General features: G+C 51.2%; 7 protein-coding genes across 7 annotated transcripts; 3 read left to right on the top strand and 4 right to left on the bottom strand. All coding sequences in view use genetic code 12, as the record gives it.

Annotated features, from left to right (window-relative positions):
* Positions 1-1,154: 1,154 nt before the first annotated feature.
* Positions 1,155-3,782, top strand: SWE1 (tyrosine protein kinase; the record flags this gene model as incomplete). The annotated part of the gene is made up of 1 exon (XM_034157190.1): positions 1,155-3,782. One exon carries the CDS (start codon positions 1,155-1,157, stop codon positions 3,780-3,782), a length of 2,628 nt encoding a protein of 875 aa, XP_034010821.1.
* Positions 3,783-4,024: 242 nt separating this feature from the next.
* DIURU_004328 (uncharacterized protein) lies at positions 4,025-5,395 on the bottom strand (the record flags this gene model as incomplete). The annotated part of the gene is made up of 1 exon (XM_034157189.1): positions 4,025-5,395. One exon carries the CDS (start codon positions 5,393-5,395, stop codon positions 4,025-4,027), a length of 1,371 nt encoding a protein of 456 aa, XP_034010820.1.
* Positions 5,396-6,880: 1,485 nt separating this feature from the next.
* Positions 6,881-8,920, top strand: DIURU_004327 (uncharacterized protein; the record flags this gene model as incomplete). Its single annotated transcript, XM_034157188.1, has 1 exon — positions 6,881-8,920. The coding sequence occupies one exon, from the start codon at positions 6,881-6,883 to the stop codon at positions 8,918-8,920; it is 2,040 nt and encodes a 679-aa protein (XP_034010819.1).
* Positions 8,921-9,458: 538 nt separating this feature from the next.
* Positions 9,459-11,585, bottom strand: DOA1 (Doa1p; the record flags this gene model as incomplete). Its single annotated transcript, XM_034157187.1, has 1 exon — positions 9,459-11,585. One exon carries the CDS (start codon positions 11,583-11,585, stop codon positions 9,459-9,461), a length of 2,127 nt encoding a protein of 708 aa, XP_034010818.1.
* A 1,289-nt stretch (positions 11,586-12,874) lies between these two features.
* DIURU_004325 (uncharacterized protein) lies at positions 12,875-15,109 on the bottom strand (the record flags this gene model as incomplete). The annotated part of the gene is made up of 1 exon (XM_034157186.1): positions 12,875-15,109. The coding sequence occupies one exon, from the start codon at positions 15,107-15,109 to the stop codon at positions 12,875-12,877; it is 2,235 nt and encodes a 744-aa protein (XP_034010817.1).
* A 1,251-nt stretch (positions 15,110-16,360) lies between these two features.
* On the bottom strand, positions 16,361-17,560 carry DIURU_004324 (alpha-ketoacid dehydrogenase kinase family protein; the record flags this gene model as incomplete). Its single annotated transcript, XM_034157185.1, has 1 exon — positions 16,361-17,560. The coding sequence occupies one exon, from the start codon at positions 17,558-17,560 to the stop codon at positions 16,361-16,363; it is 1,200 nt and encodes a 399-aa protein (XP_034010816.1).
* A 1,336-nt stretch (positions 17,561-18,896) lies between these two features.
* Positions 18,897-20,249, top strand: DIURU_004323 (uncharacterized protein; the record flags this gene model as incomplete). Its single annotated transcript, XM_034157184.1, has 1 exon — positions 18,897-20,249. One exon carries the CDS (start codon positions 18,897-18,899, stop codon positions 20,247-20,249), a length of 1,353 nt encoding a protein of 450 aa, XP_034010815.1.
* Between the last annotated feature and the right edge of the window lie 115 nt (positions 20,250-20,364).

The raw sequence follows: 20,364 nt of genomic DNA, 5'->3' as shown, positions 1-20,364 counted from the left end.
AGATATCCCCATATAGCATAAACAAAATATCGCTTGCATCTCCTTTTTTTTTGGGGGTGAAGTCATATGGTAGAGGATTTCATATGGTGCCTATTTTGGAGTACGTAGCCGCGGCAACGGTCATGTTCCGTAACGCTGTCACTTTCTGATCCGTATCGGTCGTTGCGTGATCTCAAAGTTCTCCGAAGGCGACGGAGCACAGCTAAACACAAAGCAACGGCGCCCGCCCCGCTTTCGCCTAAATCAGATGAACGACGACTATTGACGGCTACAACCCCAACGGTTTTTCCTGTTTACCTGATCCGGGAATGTCGTAGTTAACGCCAAGTTAGTCCGAGCATATTGCCCTGTTTAAGTTTCGATTTTATAGTTCCACTTTTTTGAATATTTTCCAAAATACTCCATGGAATGAGATATGTCATGCTACTGTACTATAGATCACTCGCTGGGTCACTCACCATCTCCTATAGTCTCCCGTACTGATGACTGGGAGCGTCACTCGCCCCCATTGCTTTCCATCGGGGTGTTGTCCTCACTCTACCCGTTTTGGGGGAAAACGTAAACAGCGCGTGTCATAAGCCACCATCGCCCAGTGGCCCCACTTTTTGCGGAACCCACTCACTAACACAAATTAGCTCTCCATTTCGGCCTGTGACAGGCGCTAAAAGTGACCATACGACTTGCACCAACTACTCGCCCACTGTATAACTAAAAATTCGTAAATGACCCCTACGACCACACAGGGCTCGCTAACCAAATTCCCAACAAACACACACACTCACCACACTTTACTACCAATATCTCATCACCGGACCGAGTGGGTTCGCTTATCTTGGGTCTCGCAGTGGTCTCGAGATAGTTCCGGAAGCGGCCGATACCGCCGGGGCTAGTGGCCACAACCCCCCCAACACCTTCGCTGCTGCTAGCGCCGCTGCCGCGACCCGCCTCGCCGCCAACGCTAAATTTTTATTGTATCGAGCACGTGTCCTGCACACAACCATGGGCGCTCGTCGGCGCGTAGCTTCAATCAAAACAAATCCCCTTCCCCTTCTCCACTGAGTCATCCGGTTGTACCTTTGGTGCCGCTCCACCCTAGCCGCCCGCCGAACCCCTAACGTCAAGGCCCCTCCTTGCCCACACCCTTAAGCGTCACCATGACGTCTCTGCCCCACCAGGATGAGTTGGAGTACTACACCAACGGCCACTTCCTGAGGTCGTTCAACTCGCTCATTCTCGAAGACATCCTGGAGGAATTGGGCCGCCACCCGCCGAAGAAGATGGCGAAACTGCCTCCGTTCACCGTCGCCCGCCCCTCGCTCGACCCGGGGCGCCGCCAGCTGAGCTACCCGCCCCTGCTGGACGACCACACCGACGACGTCACCGTCGCCCACCAGTACCTGCGGTGGGCGACGCCCGCCCCCTCGATCAAGCGGCTGCTGAAGTTTCTCAACCTTCTGATCGACCTGGGCCTCCGCTACGACGACGCTAACGACGAAATCGACCACCAGGCCATCGGCGACGCCACCCCCATCGACACTAGCCTGCCCATCGCTCTGAAGGTGCTGCCCCATCCGCTGCGCACCCCCGTGGTCCACAACAAGTTTAAACGGCCCCACAAACTCGTGTCGCAGCTGCCGCTGCCGCTGCACCTGAAGCTCACGCTGCTGCCCCACCCGATGATGGTGGAGTTGTCGCCGCGTGACTACGGCACCCCGGAACACCCGCGCCTGATCCTCGCGCTGCTGCTGGTACCGCTGAGCTGTCCCCATCTGACTCTTGGGGTTGGCGCCAATAAGTTGCGCAAGACCAGCGCCACTCCGTTTAAACTGCCGTTCCAGCGCTCAGGGCTGGTGGCAGCGCGGCCGCTGTCGCCGTTTGAGTACTACCACCTCGACGACTCGGAATTGGACCTGCCGCTGAAGCTGCGCAAGCTGTCGCTGCTGGGGATCGTCGTCTACCAAGACGTCGAAGGTCCTAAGAAACCTTCCACCGGACCCGCTAACCAGCGCCCCTATGACGATAAAGAAAACCGCACCCTGTACCGGTTTGTCAAACCACTTCAGACGGCATTTAAGCTGCTGGGGCTCATTCGCAAGGGCCTGGCGGCGGCAGCGACGCTTGCCAACACCCGCAAGCTTCCGGAGACCCCGATTAAGAAGAACCCCCTCATGCTCATCAACACCAACAAGGCCCCGGTGCTGGCACCGGCGGTGGCCCACGCCATCGACGACGACCTGGAGGCGCTGATTGAGTTGGGCCGGAACAACCTGACGTTTGTCAATGATCTGACGATTCTGATATTGCGCCTCGGGTCGGCGCAGGCACCGGCCACGGCGCCAAACATCAACTTGGACGTCGACTTGGATCTCGAATGCATGGTTCCCGACACTCCCACCAAAAGTGTCAAGAAAAGCCACCTGACCCCAGTGGCGATTCACCTGCCGGCGCCGGCCGTCGGCAGCCGCAGCCACCCCCACTTGACGCTGTCGGGTGCAGACTATACCCCCGATGCCCCGCGCCGCCGTAAGCGCAACTTGAAGCTGTTGATCATCAGCTGTCAAGAGGATGCTCCTAAAGGGTCACTTGAACCGCAAACCCCCACCAATCTTTTGCACTACTCCAAACTGGCTTTGAGACCAAAGGGCATCGACAAGGACAGCATCATCGAGCTGCTGATTGACGAAGTGGTCGACGTCCCCATGCCGCGCCAAGGCGGGGTGCTTTGTGATGCCGACGTTCACTTGATCTCTAAGTTTGGCATGCAAAACATCCAATTCATCGGCGCTGGCGAGTTCCTGGTGGCGTACGAGTGCACTCTCGACGGCGCCAAGTATGCCGTCAAGCGGCTGAAGCGCCAGCTTCGAGGGCGCGACCACCAGTCGATTCAACGGGAAATCGAAGCGCTTAGAGTACTTACTGGGGTGAAAGACAGTGACCGGGAAAACATTAAGGATAACGAGGATGGCAAGGAATACTTGGTCTACTTCATTGAGGCCTGGGAATACGACCACTACTGGTACATTATGACCGAGTTCTGTGACAACGGTACTTTGGCTACCTTCCTTGACGACCACAAGAACTACCGCCTCGACGAATTCCGCATTTGGAAAATTCTCATTGAAATTCTCACCGGTCTCCGGTTTATCCACCTCAAGAACTATTTGCACTTGGACTTGAAGCCAGCCAACATCTTCATCACCTTCGAAGGGCTGCTCAAGATCGGCGACTTTGGTCTCGCCACCAAGTTGCCGGTACTCGAAGCTGACTTTGACCTTGAAGGCGATCGCAACTACATTGCCCCTGAGTTGATTAATGATAAGATTTATACCCCCTTCGCTGATATCTTTAGCGTTGGGCTCATCATTTTGGAGATGGCGGCCAACATCATTTTGCCGGATAACGGCACCCCGTGGCGTAAGTTGCGTCTGGGAGACTTATCCGACGCCGGCCGGTTATCTCTGGACAACATCTCGGAGGTTTTGAGTGGAGCCAAAGGCGGCCAACTGTTGGCACTGACCACGGGCCTGGACTTCAGCAACTCGCTGTTAGGACCCGCCACCACCGCCTCTACTCTGGTGACACCGGGACTGGTACCTCTGTTCTTAATTGACAATGAGCTGATGAATTTGGACCGCTTAGTGCAAAAGATGCTTCGCCCCACCCCGTTCGAACGGCCTACTGCTAACGATATCTTGAATATGGACGAGTGTGTGGAGATCGAAAACCGTCGCAAGGCGGCCGCCACCATTTTCGAAGGCGAATTCGGTCCCAGTGACGACTAAATGACGATGTACGGATGACAATATACGAGTAAGCCTAGTTGAGACATGACAGGCATAAACAACGAAACCTTGTAGAATCGCTCGACCACTCAGCTGGTGTAGCTGAATGCCCGGTAAATCTTCCCCAATCAAGTGGCATTCACATATGCTTCGAAGACACCACGCCATTTCTATAAGTAAAATTTACTACTGCGTGCTCGTCTAACGTAAATTCAAGTACATAAATAAATAAATATATCGGGTTAAACCCGGTCATATCTCAATGTGAACATATGAGTAAACACCATCTTCATCGGTATATGAGGCTGGGGATTATTCGGGTTATTGAGGATCAAGCCGTCACGGGCTTTAACATAACCGCGAATCAATAGAAGCATTGTCACGGAAACGAAATAGCACACCCCGACCCAAATCGAACAATCTTGGAACAGTTTTGGGTTCACTTCGCCACCAGAAAACTTGGTAAGACTGGTCCCGATGGGAGGCGAGAACACCGCCGATATCCCCAATAGCGCCCACTGATTACTGAAGGAGTATCTCATCACTTCATCACCCCAGATACGTGCACACGACGGGGCCAACATCCCGAAGATCAGGCCCATAACCGCCCCCACCAAGAGGGCAAACGCCACACAGGTAGCATAGTTCCGGGCAGGGATCCACATCGCAAGACATAACACACAGCATATCAGGTGGGCGATGATGGTAGTGGATAGTACTCCCGTCTTGGGAAAATCAGATAAGTACCCTATAAGGATCCGTCCCACCACCAGTCCAAGATTGACGAGGGCTGATACAAGAAACCCTTGGTCCTGAGAGTAGCCCAATGAAGTGACAAACAGGCCTAGAGTGTATAAAAGCACAAGGTAGCCGAAGGTCAGGGTGATGGTGTAGAGCGACAACCAGTAGAAGGGGATCAGCTTATAAATGCCAAAGTTAGCTTTGGGAAACACTCTCATTTCGGGGCGGTCACGGGCTACGCATATGGGGAATAGCATGAGAGCTAAAATGATAAACGCCTGTGCTCTTAATGCCCATCCCACCAGGTTTATCTCCACAATACGGCCACACATAAGGTTAAACAATACCCCACCGAGTCCCAGAGTCCCCGCCGAGATCAGCGACGGTAGTCCTCGTCTATCCTTTGAGAAGTACATCAGGGGTAAAGTAAGCGACGCCATCAGGATCAAGCTAAGTCCCACGTTTAGCAATAGCCCTTGAGTCAAGTATAGCTGCCAGATCTTAGTCAGCCAGCTGGCAAGCATAAGCGCAGCAAACTGGCACACTGTACCCACGGAAATGATGGTAGTGAGGCCGTATTTCCCTAGCCGTACCCAAATCCAGTTTGTCAATGGAGTAAACGCAAGCATAGCTCCATAGGAAATACCGCCAATAAAACTATAGTCCAATTTCGTCGCTCCTGGAAAAGTATCGTCGTGGAGGAAGTGCTGGAAGTAGACGGCAAACCCCAGATTAAGCCCCCAGATACAGAAGTTCATAGTAGCACAACAGGCACAGATCACCCACGAGTAGCGGGTGTTGAGCCACGGATCTAGCTTCACGCTGTGGTGTTCAGCATCGGACAATTGTTTATCTTTGTCTTCGGAGTCCATGGTAAACGACAGAAACTTTGGCCCCGGCGGGATTTACCGAATAGTTATATGCTGGCAGACGCTGGCGATCATGTCGGCAGTCCTTCCCCAGTGACGTTTGTAGAGGTACAGCATAATGTATCCATGGAAGCGCTCCGATATGTTAATTTCCGTTTTCATCTGTACCCCGCATTACCGTTAGCACTAAGTCCGGACTTGGCTCAAGAACTCCGAGGAGGGGCACTGCCGTACCATCGACAAACACCCCGACCACCAACGGTTTACAAATATAGGATTAGCTTCAGGGGATTAACCACATCGTCAAACGGTATGAACTGTTCCCTTCGAGCGTGGCGCTAACGCCGAATTCGAGTCATCACTACCCGCACTGGACCTCGGCAAACCACACCTAATTTTTTAAGGAACATGTTGGAAAAAACTGCTATTGATTGGCCCGACGGACAGCCACATCCTTGTCTAGATTATCTCATCCTGCGTACGTATTGCTTGAGTCATCTCCGCACTAGCGGGTATCCACACCCTTGCTACTGAGATTGAGTCATTTTCCGTAAGGTACGTCGCAGCAGCTGGCGGGACCACAGATCCGCCAGTCGATCCGTCTCCGGAACCACTGCTATCACGCAATGTGTTTAGCAATACATACATAGCGTCAGGCTCCGACACACGCTCTCACATTTGAAATTTACTTAGGGGGTCTAGCAAATAGTGTATTTATCAAGAGCAGACTTCGACGCCCGATAATTCACCATATAGAGTTTGGGTTCCGAAGTCCGGGGTCACAGGGAAAGTCGGACAAACGGTCGGCTAAACACAATTTTGACTATCACATATACACCACATTAGCTGCCGGGGACCTCGGACGTCACAACTCAATGATTCGTCGTGGATAGTCCTAATCCTCCGATACAATTGCAGTTTCCACTCGCACTTTTTCGTATCAGCCACAACACAGTGCTCCAATTTTGGCTGTGTATACGTCCATCTCTTCACTTTAGTTCTGTCATACTAGCATCGTAAACTCTTCACGGTGTGCTGTTATTCGAAAACAAAAAAAGAAGCCCAATGCGGGGCTCGAACCCGCAGCCTTGAGATTAAGAGTCTCACGCTCTACCGATTGAGCTAACCAGGCTTTCTTGAGCGCAGATCGGTTTCCCACAAGTTTATTAATACGAAAATGCCACAATTACACCCTTAAACAGCTTAGTGATTGTACTGTTTGCCTTTGAGAACTTTTCAGCGGCAGTAGTGTGCATTTAATTAGGATTGATTTCGTGACAGTAATAGATGAGAAGTCGCCGAAAAAGAACTCTCACAATCCTTCAACAAATAACTTTTCGAACATATCATAAACTTTGACGATTTTTCGAGTGATGTACCACTGAATGAACCCGCAACCATTGGAATTTGGGAACTGGATTGCTCGTCCTTGGCTCGGTTGCAGATACGCGTCCGCGATATGAGCCCACTTGGTTCGCGCGTAATGCCATGGCCAACGGTGATGAATCCAGCGAAACCAAGGTCTCCCTTGCAAGTCTTCCCGACCGTATCTTGAAGAGAATCTACTCCTACCTCGATGTGCCTCTGGTGTGTCGAGCATACGTGGCGTTTTCTCCTAACCAGTGTGCCAAAGTCGCTGCCGAGGTTTTAAAGGATTGTAAAGTGAATGTGTCAATTGACGCCATTGATGGGGATTTGGATGAAATAAACTTTGACATGCTTGCAAAGCTCCCTCCGTGTAATGTCGCTGTGACGGCGACTGACGCCACTTGGGTCCCATCTGTTGAAAGACTCAATCGCCTAAAACTCACTACGCTAGAGATGATCATAACCGAGGATTTCAAAGAGATCGATGAGTTGTTTTCTCAAGTGATTTTGCTGCATCCTATTAAGACTTTAAGACTCACAAATGTCATCGTCGCGATTCAATGTCTTCCGAGGAACATCTGCCTGATTTATATTGAAAAGTGTCGTGTTTCAGGTCTAAAATTCTTTGGAGTCTTCAACAATCTTCACGATCTAACTATCGTGGACTCTACCTACGTGCCACCTGAAGATCCAGACGAGCCAGTCTGCGTCATGCTACCAAGCTCTTTGAAGGAGGTGACACTACCCCAATATTGGCATCAGATTGATTACGCATTGGCAAGCGGACTTCGATACGCTAGCACTGAAATTTCAAAGCCATACTTTAGTAGGCATACTTTGGAGACTCTTGCACATACTGATATTCCTCGATGGGAAGAAATGAAGAATTTGAAGCGAATCAAGGTGACAGAACAGGGCCCTGACCACCGAAACTCATTCAAAGAAATTAACCTTCCGAAGCTTGAATCTGTTGAGATTAAAAGGGGGTTGGAGCTTAATCCACAACGCACAGAGGCCTCTGAACTCTTCACGGAACTGCAAATGACCCAGTTGATCGAATTCAATGCCCCTGATTACTGTATCAAGGACTTTGGACCTTTTAAACAGCTCCGAAGTGTTCATATCATATTAGAAGAACCGTTGACTAAGGACCTTTCCCTACCTCCTACCCTTGAAAGTCTCCATGTTGAGACGTGCTACCCAGTTGAAAGTGTTCCAGCACAAATCAGAGTTTTAGGCATAAATGTTTTTGAGAAAACCGATTTGTCAAACAGGTTACAGTTCAATCCGGATGTGACTGTTGCCTCTCCCAAGATTCGTGAATTATCTGTGAGTGGTGCTCACAACGTGTCCGTGCTGTGTGTTCAACTAAGACACTTAACGTTGAAGAAATGTGACGGAGAAATGTCTCTAAACACTCCCAACATGAATAAGGTGGAGATAACTGGCATGAAGCATGATGACTTTGCTTATATCACAGAGAAGAGCTCTGTGTCGTTTGTCAAACTTGTTGATTGTCATGCAAAAAGCTTACACTTTGGACACCGGTTGGATAAATTGATTTGCGAGCAGGTGCTAATCAGTTCACTTCGGGTCGAGGCCCTCAAAGTTCGCTACTCAAGTGAAGACGCTACCAATGTCTTTATTAGAGCCGACTCAGCTGTTATCGATATACCATATCCTTGGGAACGGTTGAGGTTAGACATCGAATGTCGACATTTGCTGACTTCGATTTATCGACAATTGCTTTATGAAAGTGTTAAATCACTCACACTCTGGCACAAGGGTCCAGGTGTAATGAATTTGCCTTACAATGCTTTTGGAAGTACCAAGTTGGAAAGAGTGATTCTAAAAAATGTCACTGTGGCAAGAGGCTTCCGTATTCCTGACACAGTGAAGACGTTGATTTTCATCGATATGGGAGGTTCTACGCTCGACCTTGACTTTGACGACGATACTCAGCTTCAGCATCTAGAAATCCGTCAGGTTAACAAGCGCTCAATTTGGAACGATCAAATGAAGCTGATTTCAGAAAAAAACCTTGGCTTCAGTAAACGACCTCCAATATGCAAGTTCTACGGATTGGATGTACTTGAGGATATCGATGTCGATTTTGATGAACACCCAGCAAAACGTCCTCGATTAGAATATGTTGATTGATTGATGTGCGACTCAATATGACAACAAGGTGATGGTGAATAGTGCTGGAGAGGTTACTAGTCTATCAGCGCCAGGTTCCAACGTTGGACCATTCATCAAAATACTGGATCCCCTTATACATATTTCCTCCATATTGCCCATTCACGTGAAATACAACGCAATAGGTTTGTCAGCGATCTTCTCACAACGATCTTGTTTAGGTGATATCGGATCACAGGCACATGGGGAAAAAGAGAACTAAGCACATATTCAAGTTTCGTTAAACAAAAGAGAGAAAAAACTCACACATCTCTAAAAAATGGACGAGTTGGGAATCGAACCCAAGACCTTTCGCATGCCAAGCGAACGCTCTACCAACTGAGCTACACGCCCTCGGTCGAAAAATACCACTTTCAGTAAACCAAACGTTGCAGTCTGCCCAAAAACAGTCTCCTCGTCTCATAATTTGATTTTTGCTTAATCTATACTCAGGAAAAAAATGAATCACTAATCAGAGGGCCGTATCATTACGCACGTTCACTATTTCCTCTATTTATTTTCACTTCAATGCCTCCAACTCCTTCTTTAACGTTTGGAATCTTGGCTCAGACCCATACTTGGTGAAAGCAGTAGATACCCACGGCGGGACATCGCCAGCTTTTCCAGCATGCTTCAAGTTACCATACGCAATTAGCACTCTGTAGGCGGCTTCGCTCCCCAGCTCCACCACTTCGTCAGCGGCGGTGAAGGCAAGGTTGGAGCGAGCTTGCTCGCTCGAAAGAGTGTAAATGAGAGTGGCGTACGCCGTGCACGCCGCGCCGTACTGCTTGTGTGTTTTGTCGCAACTCTTGATGAAATTACCGGCCGCCGCTATTTCCAGGTCTTTGATAGGAAGGAAGTTCGCCAAGTTGTTAAGCACCTTGAGTGCCATCATCCCCACCATGGTCAGAGGACTCAGACCGAAAACCTTGATGAGGGCTTGGTTGACCTTATCGTAGCACAGAGGGACATACGCAAGCGACACTCTGATCAAGTCCAACCCGATCACGGCGGCATCCGGCAGCCACTTGTCGATGATGTACAACCCTGTGTCAATCAAGTGGGACCCCTTGGCATGCACAGCTTTGAGAGCTTGGTTGATTTCGTCCAGATCCAGCAGTGATAATTGGACATCCGTAGGTGCCAGCGAATTGAATTTGGCCAAACCCTTTGCGAGTTGCTCCAGCTTGAAATCGGAGAAGTAGACCGCTTCTTGAGACGGAATTACCAGCGGAGTTGGCGACTTTTTCTGGGGTTGCGATGTAGCCTGAGTGTTCATGTAGGGGTCAGCGGCGCGATCGTAACCCAGTTGTTGCTCGATGTTGAAACCAGCGGTGTTCTTTTCGATAAATCTCACCACTTCCTCGCGATAAGATGTCGGAAGGTCATTATCAGCGAGGAACCGTTCCGCGGCAGCGTAGGCGTTTTCGTTAACATTGTAAGGTAACTTAAGTGGAGGCTTACCGTCTTCAACGTCAACGTCAAAGACATAGTCCCACTGTTTGCCACCATACTCTTGCTTTTGCGAGTCCTTGGTGGCACCGACAACGTCACCGATCTTCGTCCACAAGCCGCCACTCCACTGGTGAGCCTCGATGTTTCCTTCAGGAGACTTCACCATGATGGTCGCCCCTTCCAGTTTACCGGGCTTTTCAAGCGCTTCGTAGCCAGGCAAGTCAGTGCGGTTAATCTGGCTCAACAGCTGTTCGGCGATGGTACTCTCCTTGACGGCATCAGCGAACGAGATGAGTTCCGCCTCCGTGGCATAGCGGCTAGGGTCAGCAGAGAACACTCTGAGATAGTTATCGGACAGCCCCACAAGCAAGTCGCCGTTGTTGTCGAAGTCGACGCACCATACCGAGACACAGGGTAACGTGATCACCTGTTTCGGTTCGACCAGGCCCAAGTCCCAGAGTCTCACCAGCCGGTCCTCGCCGGCACTGGCAAGGCGCTTGGACTCGGCGTCGTAGGCTAAACTGTAGATAAACAGCTCGTGGCCGTCTAAAGTTCTGACACACTGTCTGGACTCGACGTCCCACACTTTGATGGAGCCGTCGTTGGCGGCCGACACGATGTGGGTGGCGTCGATCTTGACCAACGACCGCACCACGTCGGTGTGGCCAACCAATTGTCCCACTTCCTTGTGCTGGTGCCACAATCTGATCGTTTTATCGGCGCCGGCGGTGACGTAGCGGTCCTCGCCCAAGATGATGGCGTCCCACACCGCCAGCGGGTGTCCCTGGAGCACGTGGACCTCGGAGAAGTCGGCAAGCGACCACACGCGGGCGGTGCCGTCCCACAGACTCAGGATGAGCTGGTTGGTCGTCAACAGCGACCGCACGCTGCAGATGTTTCCCTGGTGGCCCACGAGGGCGAACTCGGGCTCCTGGCTCGGCTCGTCGGGCTTGAGCATGTAGACAATCGCCTCCTGGCCGCCACAAGCAATTAAATTGTCGGCCACGGTGAAATTGACGCAGTTGATGAATGCGTTGGTGCCGCTGGTGGTGAGGATCAGCCCCAGGTTGTCTGGATGCCACTGGCGCACGGTGCCGTCGCGCGAGCACAGCACCGGCAGGTTATCCCGCAAGTGGGTGACGCCACGGACGTCCTGCTCGTGTCCCTGCAATTGGCGGCTTAACTTGAACATTGTGGTAGGTGGTGTTGTCGCCACTGAGGTGGTGTTGGTGCGCGCGCTATCAGTGGCGACGCCGCACGCCCGACCCCGTATGAGAAGCAGTATGGAAGCCTGTGGAAGGGTTGCAGAGTTGAACGTCTCACCATATCCATATCACTAATATCGCCCAGCTTAGAGATTTGGCGAGGTCACCACTTAGCGTGAAATTTCAGCGAGGCCCCTACCATATTATGGTATAGTTAAAATCATCACTGAGTTTGAATGATATTCATCTGGTCGAGATTGAAAAACTCTGCTTATAGTAACCACCACTTTTCGAGTCTAACTCGAGCGAAGTTCGACAATAAACACGCGTGTTTGGATTTTATCAGCTACGCGTAGAGTGAAACTAGTTATAAAACTTCAATATGGTGTAACCTCGTTTTCTCAAAACTGTAATCGCGGATCTCAAGTGTTTGTAAAGCCTTCGTTCTCGATACCCTGCGATTTGAGATATAAGAGTATTGTCTATGGTACTGTTGATTTCAAATATATTGAAATCAAACTATGGGTCCTATGACGTCATAACCTCTATGGCTGCGAAAGGTTAACTATAGGGCTGCGAAAGCATTGTATTAAGCTAGACCCGCGCTACCACCTTGCGCAGAAACTACCACCCCGCGCTACCACCATGTACGCCAAATTCTACCCTGCGGAGGGAAACAGGTAGTATTCAGTTTGTGGAATTCAAACACCCGTCCCGATCTACACTTTTACAGCACATAACCCCTCGGCTAAACCACCTGACACTGGGAGACTGAGATGGACCCGTATCGGGCTGAGAAGTGAGCACATCCGTAGAGACACTAGGCCACAACCCGCCTCCTAAGTGCCACTAACACAGCATGTACTGCTATTAATTGATTAAGCACTGGCAACAGCCTTTTAACTTGGCTGCTAGGCGTGCTATGCGTAGTGAACAAGCGTTTGGAGGTCTGTGATGAGTGTGCTAAACCTGTGCCAAAGCCGTGCCAAAGGTGTGCAAAAGCAAAATATGAGGCAAATCCGCAGTTACACCGGCTAAAACCCGCTACTAACATTGTAGGAGAAGTAGTAGTAACCATATGATTCAAAGTAAGAGGCTGTGATGTGGCGAACAGTAGTAGACCTATATAATAGAGGGGATAATGATGAAAAGTGCACCTGGGGCAAGGCGATCATCAAGCTAAGAGACTGATATCGCTTGGAAAACCTTGAAATTAAAGAAAACTTTACCATAGTGTTATCCAAATTCGTTTATTTCATTTATCGTACATAAAAAATCACAACTTCGCGGGCTTCAACAACGAGCCCTCGGAGTACATGTCCAAGATTTGCGGTTCCCACTTGGCAAACGCCTTGGGCCGTTGCAACTTGAGCGAGGGGGTCATGCACCCGTCCAAGGGGTCCTGGGCAACGACGATGTTGTGGAGCTTTTCAAACCCGCACAATTCGCCCATGGGCTGGTTCAATTGGCGCAACAACGCCAGCTTGACATCGAACCGGTTGACAAGCTTGACGGCTTCCTCTTCGGAAACGTCACGGCCAAGGTGCTTGGTGACAAAGCGGGCGACATCCTTGGGGGCCATGCCGACAACACCAACGATGAAGTCGGCGCGAGAGTCGCCGTGGACGTAGCAGTGGGTCAACACGGCGTTGCCACCAAGGTAGGCGGTTTCAATCTTCTCTGGGGCGACAAATTCCCCTTGGGACAACTTCAGGTACAGCTTGATGCGGTCGATGATGTACAACATGCCGTCTTCGTCGATGGCCCCGACGTCACCGGTGCTGAACCAGCCGTTGTCGAACGCCTTTTGCGTTTCCTCGGGGTTCTTGTAGTAGCCACAGAACACTTGGGGCCCTCTGATTTGCAATTCGCCGCGCTGGCCCAAGTCGTGCTTGGTGTCGATACCGGGGATTTCCCGCAATCTCCACTCACAGGCGACGGAGCACAGCCCCACCGAGTACGGCTTGCCCTTCTTGGGACGCAACCACGGGTTGGTCATGGCGAAGCCGCCGAACAGCTCGGTCATGCCCATGCCCAGCGCCATGCCGATGTCCAAGGTGCACCGCAAGAACTCGATGGTTTCCAGCGACAACGGAGCGGCGCCGGTGATGAGGTACTGGAGGTTGTCGAACCCGTAGAAGCGGCGCAAGAGCTTAGTGATCGACGTCTCAAACAACTCGGCTTGGTAGTTCAAGGGCCCGCGGCCCCGCTTGCGTTGGAGAATGAGCAATTCCCACGCCTCTCTCACTTCGGGTCTCAGATTCTCGGTGGTGAGCTTCTTGATCAGAGCCTCCAACTTGTTCCAAATGCGGGGGACGTTGGCCAACACGTGGGGCTTCCACTCCTTGACGTACTGGAAGTAGTTAGCGGGGGTGTAGCCGTTGGGGGGGAAGCCAATGACGCCGCCAGCGGCAAGGGCGCCAGCCATCGTCTGCCGCTCCATGATGTGGGCAAGGGGCAAGAACGAGAAGTATCTCCACCCTTGCTTGGTGGGGATGTCCGTCATGTTGAACGTGATCCCGGCGGCGGCGCCCAGTTGCAACGAGATGACACCCTTGGGGGTACCAGTAGTGCCCGAAGTGAACAGAATGGTGTAGATGGTGTCGGGGTGAGAGGGCATGGTGGGGCCGGGGTGGGCCTTACCGGCGGCAACGACGTCGTCAAAGCTGACCACCTGGATCTTGTTTTGCGCGGCAAACTCGACCACTTGGGGGTCGGTGATGGGGTCAAACAGGACGATCTGGATCAACTGGCCCAACTTCTGCGGGTTCTGTTGCTTTAAAGTGGCTAAGCGGCGGATGTGGTTGCCCAGAGCGAACACCACGGGACACTCGGTGGTGGCCAAAATGAACTCCAGCGCCGTGACGCCCAACGTGTCGTAAAGAGCGGTGTTGGTGATCGAAAACGCCAGGCACATCAAGTCGGTGGTCACCCACTCGTAGCGGTTGGTCAGGTAGAGACCCACGCAGAACGAGTGCTTCTGGTCGCGGTAGAAGTTAGGGTACTCCTTCTCGTGGGTGTCGATCTTGCGGTGGGCGTCGTAAGCGGCCAGCTGCTTGTAAGGGTTGGCTTTAAGCAAGTGCAACAACCCGCTGCCCAACTGGTCTCTTAATTGCTGGACTTCGCCATAAGTTAAATAGTGGTAAGTAGGGTCAGTGGGGCCGACGCGGTAGCCAAAGCATCTCTGCTCGCGGTTCAGCGCCACCAGGGCCTCAAAGTACTGGTGGTAGGTGTCGATGCCTTCAATAAGCGTCTTCTTCAAGTGGTTGGGGAACCCCTTGTTGCGGTACACTTTCGAGTAACCGGGAGTAGCGCTGCCCTCCAACGGGACCAGCGCCTGGATCCACTCGTTTTTGAGGGGCAACTGGTCGCGGAGAAGCTCGGCAGTAGTGGTGACGTTGCTGAACACCCAGTCGGCCTCTTCGGGGGCGAGGGCCATCTGCGAGTAGAAGGTCAGCGGCAACAGCGCCAACTGCGCTTGCGGTTTGTGGTCTTGTAAAGCACCAGGCATGTTTGTGGTTTGGTGGTGTTTGTGAATTGGTGATGGATTGGATGGGGTTTTGGTCGTTTATATAGTGTTGGGGAGGTGGTGGAGCAGAGAGGAGAGTCTATCGGAAGTATTCTCCGTATGCGGGCACCAAACCATGCAGTCACACGACGCTAGAGATTAAGGCTAACTCACCAAATTGAAACTTAATTAAAAGGAAAACTAGCGTGGCTGTTAACTTCAAAGCTAATTAGACAATATATCTGATTTTAAATGGTAAATATTGGTGGGATTTTGGTGTACTAGGCCAGCTTACGGATGGGTACCCCGCAAAGTGTTACTGCGAGCCCTGGCCCGGACTTATCCAGGTGCATAAGGTTGCATTGTACTTTGCCGCCTTTGTGTTTTCGGAGTTGTAGCAATGCATGAAGGGGCGTCATACGTCGTTTACCCCATACTGCCGATCGTGGGGATTTTGTTGGGGCACCGGCAGCCGCCGCCCCGCCAAGCTTCACCTCATAAAATACATAGACAACCACAGTATTAGAAACTCATGTAGTTTCCAAACAATGAAAGATTATTGCACTGCCCCCCTCCCACCCTCCTTGATTTAAGGGATAGGCTATTGTGCTTGTTACTGACGTTTGCGGGGTTAGGCTTTCGCCTAGGAGAAAAAGCAACGCCCCCGAGCGGAGTTGGAGCATTGCAACCAAAAAAAAAAACAGAAAAAATTCCACAAAACCGCTCGGAGTCCCCACCCCATCGGGCGGAGGTTGCGCGATTTGATCCAGGTGCAGATGGATAGGGGGGCGTAGAACAATGGACGGAATTAGAAGCAAAGAGGGGTTCTCCCTGCAGTCGGCGGCGGCATTGNTTTGGGGGGGGGGGGGGGGGGTGATGGCTACGCGTGCCGGCCAACGGCTAGGACAGCGATGACAGCGTGGCCATTACTAAGCGGGTGACGGCGCCAGCTTCCTACTCTGATAGGTTTATGTGGTGGTGAAGTGTCCACAAAAGATAAGCGCATTTCTGACACTTTAACAATAGCTATCGGTTAATCGCTTGAAAGAGTAACTCTCCGAATATTGAGATAGGACTTAATTGTTAATTTTTTTTACTTAATCAAAGCATCGGACTGTTTTTACCACTTTTTCATTTCGTGTATACATTTAAACGTTGGGCTTTTGAAGGGATATATTGTATAGGGCACTAGCTGCGCGTGGGTGAGTCACGGTGACCGCCGGCGACACTGACGTCATCGAGGTTTGTAATGTATCAGTTATTTCTGATTTTGAGGTAGGCGTCGGTGCCCCACCCCGGGTACGTCTGCAACGAGAGGCTGCCGTTGATGTGGTCGTCGCCGTCGTTGTTAAACACCTCGACGTAGTTGCGCGAGAGGGGCAACCCGTACCCCATCCCCGCCACCAAGTTGTCGTCGCCCGCCAGCGCCGTGTACGCCATCGTGGTGTCGTCGGCGGCGGCAACCGTCAGGAACGAGTACTCGAAGATATCGCCGATAAGGTGGGGGTTGATCCCCTGGCCCCGGTCGCGCACCCGGATCTCGACAGCGTCGCCGGCAGCGCACACCGTCACTTTAACCGCCAGTTTCACCCGGTTCTCCACGTGCGAGCGGAACGAGTTTTTGAAGAGCTCGGTCAAAATGTAGTCGAGGTGGTACTCGACGTAGGGGAACAACACCGGTTCAGAGCCAACGACTTCGACGTCGACATTAACGTGGGCGTCGTATTTGACAAAGATTAAATCGTTGACGAACTCGGCGTTTTTATGGATCAAATCGACGGCATTACACTCGGTAATAATGCCGTTATAGCGCGATCCCGGCGTATAGTTGTTGGTCACCAATGACGCCAGGAGGGCGACGTGGTGCTGCGCTACAAGCTGCATTTTGATCCGGTCCTCTAGATGGGTATCGAGGAAGTGGCGCACTTCGGGGGCGTCCATGAGGCCTAGCGCTAGCACTTCATTAAACCCTTTCAGGAGCTGAGGGAGCGCGTCGGCGTGGAGGTCGATAATTTGAGTAAGAGCGCCGTCGACCAACTTTTGGTTGGTCTCAGCGGTAGTGGGTAGCGCCACCGACTCGGTAATGAGTAATTGGAGGGTGGCAAGGTAGGTTTCGTAGGACTCGGCGATGGCGGGGTTGAGCACCACGAGGTACGGCAAGCGGCGGAACCGGCGCAACTGGCGACCCGTGTAACCGAGCAATTGGTCAATGGTCAGCTGGGCGTTTTGGAGGATATACTCCCGGGAAAGCTTAGCGCTCAGGTCACAGAGGGCCAGCATGTGGAACGGCGGGAGCGGCTGGTCGGCGTAGTGCTTGATCGGCGCCTCGAGGAGCGAGCGCATTCTAAACTCCTGGAGGTACTTTTGCTGATCTCTCTGAGGTAAGCGACAGCGAGCCGACGTCGCCAACGGGCGCCATTGGGCGGTGATGGGAAGTAGTCGTCGCACTAGCATGGGAGAGTCTCTAGTGCGCCGGCACCGGTGAGTCAATACTACTGTTGCGCGCACCCGCACCGGCGCACCCGCACTAGTGAGTAATACTAGAAAGAATAGTAAAATTGAAAAAGGCCATCTAGATTCTGCCATTAGAGAATTTTACGTCCGGTAATGACTATTCAAGGGGAATGTCATCGACTATCGGTTTTGGTCAAGCGTTACACCTGAAGTTGTTGGATATTGAGTCAAAAAGTGAGAACATACGACCGTTGTAGGCATAGAGACATATATCAAAAGGTAGAGCTCATAAGATTGATGTGTACAACTCCTCCTAATGAATAATTGTTCAACGTTCGAAGAGGATAAATTCTAGACCCACATGTCGTTGCTTAAAAATTATGAAGCCAACATAGATGACATACTTGCCCACAATTTTGTAGTTTTGTGAACAGAGATCATTTGGAATTTCAAAATATCTTGTGGAGTGTCTATAAGCGTGACCTATCGGCGGGTTCAACCAGGCGCATTCCCATTTGTGGGGTAAGCCAAGAGGACAAGCACTAAATGCAACAAGTTCCACAGGCTACTCATTTTAGAGATTTCTTTGGAGCGATTATATGAGTAAGCGTTTTGGTGAGATATTAGTGCAAGTGAGTAGAGATTGGCGTGGATCCAGCTACCATAATTGGTTTAGTAAACGTGTCATGACTAATGTCTCAGCAGACGGGTGTTTCATGGCTGTGCCTAGACGTCAGCTGCACTTAACAGATAACGCCGCCGATTGTTTCCCCCGGACCGGGCGGCAAGGTCATCCGCTGTCGGTGATTAGCGTCGCCACCAGTAGAGACTGGTCAGTGGGCATTCCCGATTATGAGCCCGTGACTTTCCCCTCATTTTCGCAGTGCTGAGGAAAATTCCAGCGGCACCAGCTTCCGAAAACCCACCTCAGCGGGGGCAATTACCGTTCATGCTGCCACCCACCCCATGAAACAGCTCCGATGATTCAAGATGTTATCATTAAAATCGGCTCAAGCCGCACCCTTCACCAAAAAAAAATTTCTCTCTCCTTTTATGGAGAACACCTATCCAATAACAAGTACCACCCACTTTACCCATAAAATGACCACTACTCGAGCCAATCTATACCAGAATTTGACTGTTCTTGATATACCGATTTCTCTCGAATTGTCAAATCCCCCTTACGCCTTCAGCTCCTTTTCTGCTACTAGTTGGTATTGTTGTTGGTACTGTTGTTGTATTTGCTGATCGTACGATATCTTAGTGCGCGGCGAGGGAAAACAGTGGGGGGCGTGGCGGGAGCCGCACCCACACGCCTAACTCGAACGATGGACCCATGATGACCACCGACGCCTGCCCCCCGCTGATATGCCGTGCCCCCGAGTGTGGCGAGTGGATCCTGTGTGACGTGTGTGGCCAGTGGTTCCACCAGCCATGTGTCGGTGTTAATCCGCAACTGGTGGCGGAGATCGTCGCCTACCACTGCACCAATTGTGAAACAAAACACGGGCCTCTGGTTACTGCTCGCAAGAGTAAACGGAGCAAATCAAAGATCGATTACCAGGCATTGGACCGGGGAGAAACGTTTGCCGTTCCTAAGCTTTGGCACCCCCATATCTCGCGGTTATTGGCGTTTCAAAACCAAGATGACGTTTCGGTTACTGTCATAGCTGATGCTAAGGAGTTTACGACGGCAACACCACGTGACCGTCCTCTCCTTATACCGCAGGGCCAGTCTCAACTAGAAGCTCTTGGAATGGCCATCCCCAAATCGTTTACCATTGATGACATCACTAACCTGGTCGGCGACGACACCGCGGTGGAAGTGATGGACGTGCTTACTCAGCAGGGTGTCCCCGGATGGAAATTGGGCCGGTGGCGAGACTATTTCAAAAGTGACACGCGAGACCGCATCCGCAACGTCATCTCGCTTGAGATCTCCGACCTGTCCCTTGGCCAACAGTTTCAGCGTCCGTTGGTAGTGCGAGAGCTGGACCTCGTTGACAGAGTATGGCCCGGTCCCGAACCACGTCCGAAAATCACTACCTATTGTTTGATGTCCGTAAAGGATAGTTTTACTGATTTCCACATTGATTTTGGTGGTACTCTGGTGTACTATACGGTGTTTAAAGGCGGTAAACATTTCTTGTTTTACCCTCCTACCGAGGAAAACCTTATATGCTACACACAGTGGTGTCTTGATAAGGACCAGAACTATACCTGGTTTGGCGACTACCTGACGATGCATAAACGCCGTACCATAAAACCGAAGGGGGGTTTCAAAGTGGAACTCACTAAAGGTGACGTGTTCTTCATCCCGCTGGGATGGATCCACGCCGTGTATACTCCAGAGGATTCACTCGTTATTGGCGGTAATTACCTCACCGAACAAGACGTGGCGATGCAATTGAGGATCTGCGCCGTTGAGGAGGCTACTCACGTGCCGCTAAAGTACCGGTTCCCTCAATTTGACCAAGTGATGTGGCTCACCAGCAATTGGCTCCTCCAGAATAAGCAATCAGAAGAGGTTGATGATGATGTGGTGGAGGCACTTATACAGCACCATAAAGCCCAAGTGGAAACTAAAGGTAAACTGCTAAGATTACCTAAAGCGATTACTGATGCTACTAGCCATATCGCTCAATTGGAACAACTACGAAAAATTAAAGTGGAAAGTGACGATACGTGAAAGCTTTTGGTGTGTATCAGGTGCCAGTCAAAGTTTCATTTGCTTTGCATGTGATACCTTGCTCCACCGATAACTGAGGGCCTTATGATCAATTGCGAATTACAGGTGAAGAAGT

Source organism: Diutina rugosa, assembly GCF_008704595.1.
Source record: "Diutina rugosa strain CBS 613 chromosome Unknown scaffold14_size250082, whole genome shotgun sequence".
Taxonomy (NCBI): Eukaryota; Fungi; Ascomycota; class Pichiomycetes; order Serinales; family Debaryomycetaceae; genus Diutina; species Diutina rugosa.
Note: the sequence above shows the minus strand (reverse complement) of the source record. Positions and strands in the feature narration are given on the sequence as shown.